The sequence below is a fragment of the Oncorhynchus keta genome, chromosome 14, assembly GCF_023373465.1.
Source record: "Oncorhynchus keta strain PuntledgeMale-10-30-2019 chromosome 14, Oket_V2, whole genome shotgun sequence".
Classification (NCBI taxonomy): Eukaryota; Metazoa; Chordata; class Actinopteri; order Salmoniformes; family Salmonidae; genus Oncorhynchus; species Oncorhynchus keta.
In genome coordinates, this window is record NC_068434.1 from 29840959 (window position 1) to 29855717 (window position 14759).

The following is a 14759-nucleotide window of genomic DNA, read 5'->3' on the forward strand; positions in this document are numbered from 1 at the left end:
GATCATGCTAAACGAGGTTGGAATGTTATATAAAATGAGGACAATTTTGTTAGTTTGACAATCTGAAATCACACTGGATGTATTATTCTTTAGAATTGCATTGAGGGCATACTTATCTCACTGTACAGCCTTACCTATGGATTTTGGATCAATGACATGGGGTATCAGTCTACTCAGTGACACCCAGAGAACATTAGTGTCGTAGCTCTTATTGCGGGACTCTGAAACAACTGTGAACTGAGCCACATTTATTGTCAATCTATGTGTATTGAACACCATTCCCAAGGGAAAACAATACTGCGTGGATGTTTTGGAGTCTAACTCTGAGGAGGCCGTTGGGATAAAATATCTTGGCTATGGACTAGACTGATACCCCATTTTAATTGATCCCCAATCGTGAAAGCTGTACAGTGCAATATATGAATGTCAATACACACAATAGGCTGACTGGGGAGGTGATTTCACACAGTCACAATCCTGCGATAAGAGCTACAACGCTAATATTTGCATAAACTCTTCAGTTGTTCTGTGGGTGTCACCGAGTAGCCCCGTGGTTACCAACCTTTTCTGAGTCAAGATAACTTTTGCAGTCAAAAAGCAAGCTGAGATCTACTGCTCAGATTTTTTTTTTGCATTAACCTCACACAAACAGTTTTGTAGGTATGAGGTTTGGGCAGTAGGCCTAATACATTATCACCGCATATTAGATATATGATTGGCCTGCCAATATTGTTAATCAGACCATATTATATTTCAAAACTCGAGCTTTGATAACAAATTAGATCAGTTGGTTTAGCACTGTGGAGCATGAATTTAAATAATATCCGTTTTAATTTTACTGGACTGATAGTACCTGCATCTGATGGTCAACGAGGTCAAATCACGACATCAGTGATCTTCAGGTTGAAAAGTCGGAGCTCTAGAAAGATGCCCAAGTTTCAGAGTTGGATGACTGTTAAACTATTTTTTTCCCTACCGCCTCTCACGGTCCCTGCTCTCTCCTTCCTTTCCTCCGATGAGACTGACCAGAGAGAGGTGACGCCGTCTTCCACCTGATGGCGCAACTCGAGTCGCACCGCATCGGCATCATGCACAAATTCATGTTGTTCCTATGACCAGAGAAAGTGAAATATTCCTTAATATTAAAATTGACACAAGCTAATAATAATTAAACGTAGGGCTTTCAATAATTGGCTACTCATTCATTGCAGCGGCAGCCCGAGCGGAAGTACAGAGAAGCGTGTTTTGTAATAGTGTTGAATATAAACAGTGACAGTGCTGATTATAAACTTAAACATTAACTCACTCATATAAACAGCAGCTCTTTGCTGTATTCGTTGAGTCTTTCTATGGTCATGGTTTTAAAAGTTATTAAATCTTACGTAGACTTAGTAGCCTATTAAACTTGGCTTTGGCCAGGATCATGTAAGCTCTGTAGCCACAGTGATTTGAGCTATCCGATTGGGCAGCGCAGTAGTTGCACTCGATTTAGTCACAGATTTGCCGGTCTGCCGGGTAGGCAGAGTTTGTCTCATGGGAACACTTTGCTTTTACCTGGTGCACAGGACTTTTGAATCAAGTGCACCTACCGGCTACCGCCCAAAACAATTTTTAAAAAGGAGCGCAAGCCTTTATCGTTCATTGGCTTTTCTACACAAATATTTGGTGATTGACTAGGAATGCCTTGAAGTCGATCTTGATCAACCGGTTGGCGACCACTGGAGTAGACTGATACCCCATTTCATTGCTTCATATTCCAACCTTGTTTAACATTATCTAGTCTAAATATGGCATGATTCCACCAATTGTAATCTTCTACATCACTTTCAAAGAGGTACTTTTATGTTGAAGGAAAACTGCAAATTCCACTCTTGTGCCTAATCCTTATTGTGGCTAGCTTCGGTCCGGTCAAGCCTCTCTAGCCAGATGAAGCTAGCTGGCTGCTTATAACGTTAGTTTTGGTCAACAGGGTTAAGTAGCTGGCTAGCTATTTATTTCCATGAACTGAAGTTCAATTTCAATAGGCGAACAAGTGGCTACCTAGCTAATACTTACTCACAAGGATTCCTAAATCGTTGCTAAGAATAATGAAAATGACTGCAGTTTCTACTGGTCATTGTTTTCAAGCTGGTTGTATTAGTGCTAGCTTGGCACAAAGCTAAAGCTAGCTACCCCAGAAGTTGTGGTCGAACAAATAATTCTTTATTACCAACGCGGTATTGTAAACATCGTTCGTGGCCGATGTCTGCTGACTTTTTCGTACAGGTTTGACAGTGCTACTGATAGTAGTGGTGGCACTTGGCTTGCACATGCAAATTCAGAACACACATTATATAATAGAACTGTTATTTGACGTGTCAAATTTAAAAGCTTATTTAACGCGTTTCTTTTTTTTTGACACGCAAAGAGCCAAACGCAACAGATGCATATCTGTATTCCCGGTCATGTGAAATCCATAGATTAGAGCCTAATTCATTTCAATTGACTTGATTTCCTTATATGAACCGAAACTCCGAAAAATATTTGAAATTGTTCCATGTTGTGTTTTTATGTTTTTAATGGATTTTTAATGGATTTCGCCTTTGAGTTGCCTCTGAAATGTTCTTAATCTTTCAAATGACTGCTTGACATGTGGACGACTCGATGCACACAGCAGACATTGTGGGCTAGGTTAGGAATGCTGTGTTGCACGTGTAGGGCAAAATTTTACTTGGACATTACGTCACGTTATATAGGTATGCACGTCAGCTTTGACATCTGGTTTGCACTAGACATCAGGCTGATACAATGTTGTAATTTTTAGCTATTATTGTCCGATTCCGATATGTTCACCAATATTTTGTGCATCCCTTATCATTACACAGGTGCCCCTTGTGTTGTGAACAATAGAAGGCCACTCTAAAATGTGCAGTTTTGTCACAACACAATGCCAAAGGTGTCTCAAGTTTTGAGGAGGAGTGCAATTGGCATCCTGACAACAGGGATGTCCAACAGAGCTGTTGCCAGAGAATTTAATGTTAATTTCTCTGCCATAAGCCGCCTCCGTTTTAGAGAATTTGGTAGTACGTTCAACTGGCGTCACAACCGCAGACCAAGTGTATGTTGTTGTATGGGTGAGCGGTTTGCTAATGTGAATGGAGTGCCCCATGGTGGCATTGGGGTTATGATATAGGCATGCAAAAGCTACAGACAACAAACACAATTGCGTTTTATCTATGGCAATTTGAATGTACAGAAATACGTGACGATCCTGAGGCCCATTGTGTGACCTTAAAAGAAAATGGCCATCTGTGATCAACAGATGCATATCTGTATTCCCGGTCATGTGAAATCCATAGATTAGAGCCTAATTCATTTCAATTGACTTGATTTCCTTATATGAACCGAAACTCCGAAAAATATTTGAAATTGTTCCATGTTGTGTTTTTATGTTTTTGTTCAGTATAATTCTCCGGTGCAGCGTTAGTCTTTCAAGGTGTTTGTTTTACATGAACAATATGTTAATTTAGCATTAAATGCAAGAGTCATTGTGAGAGAAATCAAGCTGTGTTTCAGTTTTTAGCAAAGCTCAACATCTACTTTTCCTCAGCATGCTAAAGGCATCTGCATACAGGTTCAGTTTGCTCCTATCAGAACTCAACTAGGTGACGTGAACGTCTGTTTTGGCATACTCCCTTAAAATACCTTTGCTTGAAAAATTAGTGCAGTATTTCTCAAGTGAAAAAATTTGCATGAAAACTAGTCGTCTGTCACTGAATAAAATCAAGCACTTAATTGAAGAATTCCTACTGTTGCCCAATCACCAACGAAGGGGCGTAGACTACAGCTACCGAACTTTGGCTTGCATGAAGAAAAATGTTGTTCAAACAGCCGGGGAAAAAAACACCAAAACCAAAGTGTCACCATTTCATCTTCCTATACGCGCTATCTGTTTCGACTGGGAAGCATGCGGCAAGCCCAACTCTCAGTTTAGGTCTCATGGGTTTTCATGCAAGGCTCTCAAATCATAATTTTGCATTTTGTGTTTCACATGTCACGTGAGCCCAGTTTCACCTTATTGTCTGTTCCTCCAGTTTGGCACAGTGAATGCCTCAGTGCTGATGCCCCAGAGGTCCGGATGGAGTTCCAGTCACAGAGTAATCAACAGCTGTAGCGCACCCCACAGGATGTTGGCGGTGCAGAGTATGCTGGTGGTTCTGGCCTTTCTTGCCCAGATTTTACCCTCCCAGGCCCGGCCTGCCATCCCAGATGAAGGTAAGACTCCCTCCCTGGACCTTAACATTTTTTCTATTTTTATGTTTTATTTTATTTTAAATATGGCGCCAGTCCATCACCTAAATTGTATGTCTACTTGTCACATTTCTCCTGATCAAGTTTTTGTGGTCAAAATGAACCACAATATATTTGACTGGCTCTTATCCCAGACCCTTTTGAAATGGGTCGTATGCTGCCCTTTTTTTATTATTAATGTACTTCAGTAGATGGATTTAGAGAATATGTAGTTACCAACATAAACAATGGTCTAAATTTGTAATTTTATTTTACAAGCACTCCATCTTACCTGTAATGCTTTTATTCCTCTGGTCTCTATAGTTGTACTATAATCTAGAGACTTTTCCAGTGTTTTAAGTTTCTTTGTAGTCTCAGTGCAGCTCCCACCCAATTCCCTGTATGAGCCTAACTGGATCTAGTTTGACATGGCTCTCAGTTTCTACTATGTTATATTGTTTTAGCACTGAAATAGCTATGTTTATAGGTTGCCTACAAAAAGGCAACCCAATAGTTGCACAAGCTCGGCTGAAAAAAAAAGGAAAAGGGTCACTGAAACAGAATCCTGAAAAATGTGTATTTTGGATAAATTCCAATAGTGTAATGGCTGCCTGGATTTGTGGGTGTATAGTTCTGGATGCTTACACTCAGCAGCCGGAAGTAGAGTGCTGCACAAGGAATATAATAAAGCCCAGCATTATAATTAAAGTAATTATGAACGAGGGTATCTTGCGCTGTAAGCCTTCTAAATAAACTAGGCAAGGCTGTGTTTATCCCAATACAGAGGGAGGGGCGGGAGTAAATGCCTCCCATCTGTAGCCTCAGGCCCAGGCAGCTTCACTACCTAGCTAGCAGCCCCTGCTCCTCTCCTTCTCTTTTGTAATGAAAATGTTTGTTGTTGTTTTATGCCAGATGGAATAGAGTAAACTACTAGGAAACTATAAATTAGCTGTTAAAAATAAGAAAAAAACATGAATCCACTTGGAGCCCTTCCTAAACCATAGAGAGTGACAGTGTATATTCTTACAGCTAGAATGAGAAGAACTGGGGGATATATTGCTGGTGGAGTGGGGAGCTTGACGCATTCTCTCCACCCACTTTTCAATCACCAAATGGCCAGGTATTATTTAGGGCCCCCTCTGCCTTTCTTCCAGCCTCCCTCTCCACACTACTTGGGAGTGCATCACTTTCCTCATGCTTCCCCGCTGGGTGACTGATTGCTTCAGCTGTTCACAAACAATCACGGCAGAATTATTTGGTCACATTCTTTTTGTCATGGGTGGAAAACAAAATAGCTTATTACGCGGAAATTGTCATGTTTTTATGCATGTCACTTAGTTCCTTTAAAAACATATTTTTTTGCTTACTCTTGAGTATTTGTTTGTGGCGTGTTTCTCTTTGAGGAGGATTGGGTTGAAAAGGCCCTCCTCAAAAGGAGAAGTCTCTAAAGGAGACAAGTCATCAAATGGTGGGGCCGCGTGGGAAAACTGTTTCCCAGTGGATTCCTTGAACTGTGAGATCTGCTTCCTGTACTGAGGCCTGTGGCGCTGTCAGTCAAAGCAGAAAAGACACTGACAGTAGAGGACTCAAAACCCAGAGCTGCCATGGCCACTAATTCAGACTCTCTTTAGACATAGAGGGGTTTAGAGGCACAATACAGAGAGGGGAGGTTAGATGGAAATGTTGGTCATTTGCTGAAAGTTTTTCAAAGGTTATCCCTTCCATGTAAACTTTTGGGTTTGCTAATATCACTTCATGCAATTCCTGTCTGTTGTCACGATCAACCCTTCACTCACTCAGTCGGTCGTATCAGTGGGGGGAGACTGGCCACCAAGAGTGGTCTTTCTGCTTATGCCATCTCCCTGCTTTCACTGAGATCTCTGTGCTGCACTCAACCATCACTCCGGTGAGAGCAGGAAATCCCAACAGTCATTCACGCGGCATATTGCTTCCTATCTGGAAGCCAGCGCAGGTTCTATAGACTGGAGCCAATGTGTTCAGTTTTTGGAGGCAGTCCTGTGCTCATAGACTCGAGCACATTTTTTTTTGTTCAAACCCTGTGTTGCATGCTTATTTCTCGGACAAAAACCCTTTCATGATTTTGTGTAATTAAGTTGATTTTCAGGGTTGTCAATCAATTTTTCCAAATGGTTGGAAGAGAGCATGCCAGCAAGACTATTCCAGCTGGGTTGCTTTCTGAAAATATGGTCCCTAATTCATCTTAATCCAACCATGGAAGCAGAAGGATCAACTGAGCCACAACTTCCTCATGGAAAGCTTACTACTTTGGTTTGACTGACTGTCTATTCACCTGTATTTTTAGTTACATACAGATATCCCTTAATGAATGTCTACAGTCATTCCATCACTATTTACAATGTTAATTTAGGTCCCACTGTGACACAGGGTATACATTTAGATGACTCTTGATTTTGAAATACATAAACTAGTAAGTGGCCTCAATTAGACATCGACTCAATGCTTCCCACTTGATTCTCCCATTTTGGAAGAAATAAAAAATAAGGGTATGCAAAGTATGTCTGCTCTTCAATAGTGAGGCCAATGCTGCAACTTGTTGCTGTTTGTGATCCCAATTGTAATCATAAGACTAGATTGTCTTTGCTCGACAATCGCGACAAGTCAATGGGATATTTAAGAGCTGTCTGCAGCTAGATTGATAGCTGGAATGTTGACATAGCCTTATCAGCTTGATAGACTTTAGGAGGGAAAAAACCTAAGCAATATTATGGCCCTACACAGAGTTTGGTGGACCTCTATGTTTTAGTCTCAATTAGATAGTTGTGGCCCATCCCTAAATGCTGCTGCTTCTTCCCGTTCCCCCCTTCCCTTTGGTTTGAGGAGAAAGTTGATCTTACCCTCTGGCCCCTTTTTACTGCTGGGATTAAGGACATGTCAGACATGTGATCCAGGAAATACCTTTACTAGGCTCAACTGGGGTCACCATGGCAACTGGCACTAGATCCTGCTGTGTACACGCTCTTGCTCTCTCTCATAATCCCTCTCCCCCTTATTGTTTAGAGCCTTTGTTGAGATGGAGAGAGCGCTTACCGTGATCAGAATTGATAATGCTGTCCTGAGGGTAAGGTATACAGTATGGGTGTGGTCCCTGGTTGGAGGAAGAGCCTAGTATATGCTACATTGTACAGTGCATTCGGAAAGTATTCAGACCCCTTTTTCCACATTTTGTTACGTTACAGCCTTATTTTAAAATGTATTTAAATACAATTTTTCCCTCATCAATCTACACAAAATACCCCATGACAAAGTGAAAACAGGTTTTTAGGAATGTTTGTAAATGTATTACGAATAAAAACATACCTTATTTACATAAGTTTTCAGACCCTTTGCTATTATACCTCAGCTACATCCTGTTTCCATTGATCATCCTTGTTTCTACAATGGGATTGGAGTACACCTGTGGTACATTCAATTGATTGGACATGATTTGGAAAGGCACACCTGTCTATATAAGGTCCCACAATTGACAATGCATTTCAGAGCAAAAACCAAGAAATGAGGTCAAAGGAATTGTCTGTAGAGACCCGTGAAAGGATTGTATCTAGGCACAGATCTTGGGAAGGGTAACAAAATATTTCAGCAGCATTGAAGGTCCCCAAGAACACAGTGGCCTCCATCATTCTTAAATGGAAGATGTTTCGATCCACCACCTGGCCAAACTGAGCAATCGGGGGAGAAGGGTCTTGATCAGGAAAGTGACCAAGAACATGATGGTCACTCTGACAGAGCTCCAGAGTTCCTCTGTGGAGATGGGAGAACCTTCCAGAAGGACAACAATCTCTGCAGCACTCCACCAATCAGGCCTTTGTGGTAGTGGTCAGATGGAACCACTCCTCAGTAAAAGGCACATGACAGCCCGCTTGCAGTTTGCCAAAAGGCACATAAAGGACTCAGACCATGAGAAACAAGATTCTCTGGTCTGATGAAAGCAAGATCTTTGGCCTGAATGCCAAGCGTCACATCTGGAGGAAACCTGGCACCATCCCTACGGTGACGCGTGGTGGCAGCATGCTGTGGGGATGTTTTTAAGCGGCAGGGACTGGGAGACTAGTCAGGATCGAGGGAAAGATGAACCGTACAGAGATCCTTGATGAAAACCTGCTTCAGAGTGCTCAGGACCTCCGACTGAGGGCGAAGGTTCACCTTCCAACAGGACAACGACCCTAAGCACACAGCCAAGGCCATGCAGGAGTGGCTTCGGGACAAGTCTCAATGTCCTTGAGTGGGCCAGCCAGAGCCTGGACTTGAACTCGACTGAACATCTCTGGAGAGACTGAAAAATAGTTATGCTGCAGCGCTCCCCTTCCAACCAGATAGGGCTTGAGAGGATGTGCAGAGAAGAATGGGAGAAACTCCCCAAAAACAGGATTGCCAAGCTTGTAGCGTCATACCCAAGAAGACTCAAGGCTGTAATCGCTGCCAAACGTGCTTCAAAGTACTGAGTTCCTCTGTTCTGGACCTGTGGACTGGGAATACCAATTGCTTGAACAGACAGTTCAGTACCTTTTAACCCATCAACACCTTGCACAAAGACCATGCAGTCAACCATGCAGTCAATCTTTCAACTTTGAGCAATGAGATATTGACATCCATACCACTGCCATTTGCTCTCCGTGTATATCTACATTGCCTTCAGAAAGTATTCATACCCCTTGACTTATTCCACATTTTGTTGTTACAGCCTGAATTCAAAATGGATTAGTAATTGTTTTCCCTTCACCCATTTACACACAATACCCCATATTACCGAAGTGAAAACATGTTTTTAGAAATGTTTGCTTATTTATTGGAAGTGAAATACTAAAATATCTCATTTACACCCGAGTCAATAGATGTTAGAATAATCGTTTGGCAGCTATTACAGCGGTGAGTCTTTCTGGGTAAGTTTCTAAGAGCTTTGCTCACCTGAATTGTACAATATTTGCCCATTATTCCTTTCTAAATTCTTCAAGCTCTGTCAAATTAGTTGTTGATCACTGCTGGACAACCACTTTCAGGTCTTGCCATATATTTAAGTTAAAACTGCACCTCGACCACTCAGGAATATTCCCTATCTAATTGGTAAGCAACTCCAGTGTAGATTTGGCCTTGTGTTTTAGATTATTGTCCTGCTGTATTCATCTCGGTCTGTTGGAAATCAGACAACCATGTTTTCCTCAAGTGTTCTGCCTGTACTTAGCTCCATTCTGTTTATTTTTTATCCTGAAACTCCCCAGTCCTTAACAATTACAAGAATACCCATAACATGATTCAGCCACCATTACGCTTGAAAATATGGATAGTGGTACTTGGAACACATTACTATTAGATTTGTATTCGGGGACAATAAGTTTATTGCTTTGCCACATTTTTTGCAGTATTACTTGAGTGCATTGTTGCATACAGGATGCATGCTTAGATAATGTTTGTTCTGTATAGGCTTCCTTCTTTTCAATTAGGTTAGTATTGTGGAGTAACTTCAATGTTTATCCATTCTCAGTCTTCTCCTATCACAGCCTTTACATTCTTTAACTGTTTTAAAAGTCACCATTGGCCTTATTGTGAAATCTCTGAGGAGTTTCCTTCCTCTCCGGCAACTGAGTTAGGGAGGATGCCTGTATATCTAGGTTCCCTTCTTTGCAAGGCATTGGAAAACCTTGGTCTTGTGGCTAAATCTTTGTTTGAAATTCACTGCTCAACTGGGGGACCTTACAATTATCTGTATGTGTGGGGTACAGAGCTGAGGTAGTCATTGAAAAATCATGTTACACACTATTGCACGCAGTGTGTGTTCAACTTATGTGACTTGTTAAGCACATTTTCACTGCTAAACTTATTTAGGCTTGCCATAATGAGGGCTCTATGAAATCCTTGTTATTTTTTTCCAAATTCCTTTTTTTCCTTTTTAATTTTTCTGAATTCTGTGTTTTATGATTTACGGACATTTTATCAGAAAGCGTGTGTAAAAATGTGAATGAATAAAACGTCAACAATTGAATTTGTAAACAATTGAATTTGTAATGATGCAACACATTGCACAATTTTTTTTATCAAGGCAAGTGCGTCAATAGAGTTCTAACTGTTTCATTACAAATGGAAAAAGTAATGCAAGAGTCTAGTCAACATTGCAGCAAGCAATAGGCAAAACCTAGAGCTATACTTATGTAAAATAAAGTGCTTCATATACAGTGGGGCAAAAAAGTATTTAGTCAGCCACCAATTGTGCAAGTTCTCCCACTTAAAAAGATGAGAGAGGCCTGTAATTTTCATCATAGGTACACTTCAACTATGACCGACAGAACGAGGGGAAAAAATCCAGAGAATCACATTGTAGGATTTTTAATGAATTTATTTGGAAATTATGGTGGAAAATAAGTATTTGGTCACCTACAAACAAGCAAGATTTCTGGCTCTCACAGACCTGTAACTACTTCTTTCTTTGAGCGGCTCCTCTGTCCTCCACTCGTTACCTGTATTAATGGCACCTGTTTGAACTTGTTATCAGTATAAAAGACACCTGTCCACAACCTCAAACAGTCACACTCCAAACTCCACTATGGCCAAGACCAAAGAGCTGTCAAAGGACACCAGAAACAAAATTGTAGACCTGCACCAGGCTGGGAAGACTGAATCTGCAATAGGTAAGCAGCTTGGTTTGAAGAAATCAACTGTGGGAGCAATTATTAGGAAATGGAAGACATACAAGACCACTGATAATCTCCCTCGATCTGGGGCTCCACGCAAGATCTCACCCCGTGGAGTCAAAATGATCACAAGAACTGTGAGCAAAAATCACAGAACCACACGGGGGGACCTAGTGAATGACCTGCAGAGAGCTGGGACCAAAGTAACAAAGCATACCATCAGTAACACACTACGCCGCCAGGGACTCAAATCCTGCAGTGCCAGACGTGTCCCCCTGCTTAAGCCAGTACATGTCCAGGCCCGTCTGAAGTTTGCTAGAGAGCATTTGGATGATCCAAAAGAAGATTGGGAGAATGTCATATGGTCAGATGAAACCAAAATATAACTTTTTGGTAAAAACTCAACTCGTTGTGTTTGGAGGACAAAGAATGCTGAATTGCATCCAAAGGACAGCATACTTACTGTGAAGCATGGGGGTGGAAACATCATGCTTTGGGGCTGTTTTCTGCAAAGGGACCAGGACGACTGATCCGTGTAAAGGAAAGAATGAATGGGGCCATGTATCGTGAGATTGAGTGAAAACCTCCTATCAGCAAGGGCATTGAAGAGGAAACGTGGCTGGGTCTTTCAGCATGACAATGATCCCAAACACACCGCCCAGGCAAAGAAAGAGTGGCTTTGTAAGAAGCATTTCAAGGTCCTGGAGTGGCCTAGCCAGTCTCCAGATCTCAACCCCATAGAAAATCTTTGGAGGGAGTTGAAAGTCTGTGTTGCCCAGCAACAGCCCCAAAACATCACTGCTCTAGAGGAGATCTGCATGCAGGAATGGGCCAGCAACAGTGTGTGAACCTTGTGAAGACTTAGAGAACGTTTGACCTCTGTCATTGCCAACAAAGGGTATATAACGAAGTATTAAGAAACGTTTGTTATTGACCAAATACTTATTTTCCACCATAATTTGCAAATAAATTAAAAATCCTACAATGTGATTTTCTGGATTTTTTTTCTTCTCATCTTGTCTGTCATAGTTGAAGTGTACCCATGATGTAAATTACAGGCCTCTCTCGTATTTTTAAGTGGGAGAATTTGCACAATTGGTAGCTGACTAAATACTTTGTTGCCCCACTAAGTATTTTGTTATAAATGGAAAAAAGAGTCATGCAAGAATCTAGGCAATAATGCAACAATAGGCTACCTATGGAGCTATCTAATGAGCTCCTATGTCCGTCCATTGTAAGTTTTCCATCTATCACAGACATCTCCATTGTATTACATGATTGTCAGCCTCTGTGTTGAACTCTGTGAGTGCCTTTCGCTTGTCTGTGAGTAGAGTCTTGTATTTGCTGAAACTCCTCTCACAGTCGACTGATCTGACTGGGAAGTAGATGTAGGGCACTGCCACTTCTGCAACTCTTGGGAATCTCACAATCAGGCACCTCCAGTAATCAGAAAGCTCCAAAACAGGTGAGGGCTCACTGGACACACAGTGCTGATAGGCAATCCATTCTTCACTGAGCTCTGTTAATGGGCTTGCCATGGGTTTCAGTTGTGTGTAGGCTTCAATCTGCTTTTCCTTGGCTGGGGCCTGCCTAGGATTGAACACCCTAGCCAACCTGTAGACCTCTCTGGCTGGATGTGTGTCCTAGTGCTTTGAGAACTCTGAAGGCCAAGTGGAATGCATCATGGAGATGGTCAAGCACCTCCCTCCTCTCTCCAATCCCCATCTTTCTCAATAGCTCATCTGTCTTGGCACCATACCCACATGTTTTTGCCGTTCCATTCACTAGGTAAGAGCCCAGATCCTCCATGACATTGTATGCAGACACTGCTGTGGGACGGTGGGTTCCTTCCAGGATTGACAGAGCTGTCATCAGTTTGAAGCAGCCCTCTGAGATAAAGGTTAGCTTGACAGTGAGGGCCTGCACCTTCTCTGATTCCAGCTGGCTGAGGATGTTTGTGACTGCCTGGGATGACTTTTCTGCAAACAAAAACTCTGTACAGATGAACATGCTCTGCATGGTACTTCTCTGCCTCAAAACAGCTATTCCATCTGGAGTTCACTGCTTCAGGAGGAGCCTTGTCCTGCACAAACTCCTTCATAATGAGGAAGCTCACCCATCTTTTCTTTCTGGCAGGCTTCTTGAAGGAGACAGATCTCATCCATGTCACAAGTGATGCAACTTCAGAGAAGTATTTGTTGTGCTGCCAGGTCTCACCCACCAGATTGATGACATGGCAGAGACCGGTTACATGGACACTGTTGGGTGTAACTAATTTCAGAACCTCCTTGTATGCTTTCAGGCAGTAGGAGGCATTATCTGTGACCACTGCCCAGGCATCATTCCGGTTCAGATTGTTGCTCTGGAGGGAAGCTAGCACAGCTTGGGGAAACATTGAGTGAAAATGACATCCACCAGAAAGTACTGGTTTTCAACACTGAAATGAAAGATAAGGAAAAACATGAATTATGTTTTAACTGAAATAAGTGTTATTTAATTTGCAAGTGTGAAAACAATATAGATACAGCAATAGTTGGAGAGTCAGACAGCTGCTGACATCATGCATCGCTATATTTCATCACGATAGCTCATCGTTTGGAATATCACAATTTGCATACAGACAATTAATATTGCAGAATGTAAATGTAGGCTATTGCAACGGTATATTAATAGGCTGTTAACTCACCAATGACGATATTTAGAACGCTGTAATCCCTTGCATCTGTTGTCTCGTCAACAACCACCGCAAACTTCATGCCACGGATCTTCTGTAGAACGGCAGTCATATGTTGGTCGAACACATGGGGCAGGTGGGTTTTACTGAGACTGCTTTCATTTTCGGCAACGCTCCTTCCTGTTTGCAATACTTCACTAGAAGCGGCCGTAGCTTTCTTAGCTTGTCAGACTCGGCGCACACAGCCACAAAGTCCTGAATAAATTCTCGTCTTGAATCTGCTGATGCGCTTGCACAAGTAATGGTTGTTTGAAGAGGCATGCTCTGTCTAAAACGATGCTTTTCCTTGTTCTTAACATGGGCTTTACACTTCAAGTGTTCATCACACGTATTGTTACGGGTCCAATCAATAGTATGTTGACATAATTTGCAAAACAGCCTTTCCCCTGACTCAATAGTCCGTTGGGTATTGCTCTGCTCTGAATTTAGGGGTTAGGGTCAAATTGTTTAGTTTTTTTGACGACTTGGCCGTCTCTTTGACATGTTTCTCAAAGTGACAGCCAAGTTGTGAGGTGAAAACGGAATTATTTATCGAAGCCTACTCGTCTGCAATTTTACAAATATAAAATAATTTAGGTTACTGCAATAATTAGGACTACTTTTGATTTAAAAAGTACCGGGTGGCTTGTCCTTATTTATAGACTATTTTTTTTCACCTCTTCCACACCATTCTAGCTACCCGACAGTCCTTGTCTTTCATTATTTGGTCCGTTATGCATGAATATGAAGGCTCAGTGTTTGTTGTTTGCATGTCATGCCTAAGGTTGCTTATCTTGTCAACAAAAAAAGTTATTCAAGTGGTTGGCAGTATCAAAGGGTTTTGTTATGAACAAGCCATCTGCCTCAATGAAGGATGGAGCTTAGTTCGTTTTTTTAATGCATTTAAGCTACTCCAGAGCTTTGTACTATCATTCTTTATATAATTTATCTTTGTTCCATACAGTTTTTCAATTCTTCTATCCATGGGGATTTGTCTGTTTTAACAGTCACTTTCTTGATGGGCGCATGCCTATCAGTAACTAGAAGAAGCAGTTTCATAAATACTTCACATGTGGCATTCGGTTGTTCCTCATTACACATATCAGACCAACAAA

The 14759-nt window shown here is 41.7% G+C and overlaps 1 protein-coding gene across 9 annotated transcripts in view; it reads left to right on the forward strand.

Moving 5' to 3' along the window:
• The window catches only part of LOC118393173 (fibroblast growth factor receptor 1-A-like), a 47969-nt gene that overhangs the window by 12150 nt on the left and 21060 nt on the right, over positions 1-14759 (forward strand). For all 9 annotated transcript variants that reach the window (XM_035785568.2, XM_035785565.2, XM_035785564.2 and 6 more), the window contains one exon: positions 4074-4254. In XM_035785568.2, the coding sequence (XP_035641461.1) occupies positions 4101-4254 (154 nt within the window). In that variant the 5' untranslated portion in view covers positions 4074-4100. The remainder of the gene's footprint in view (positions 1-4073; positions 4255-14759) is intronic.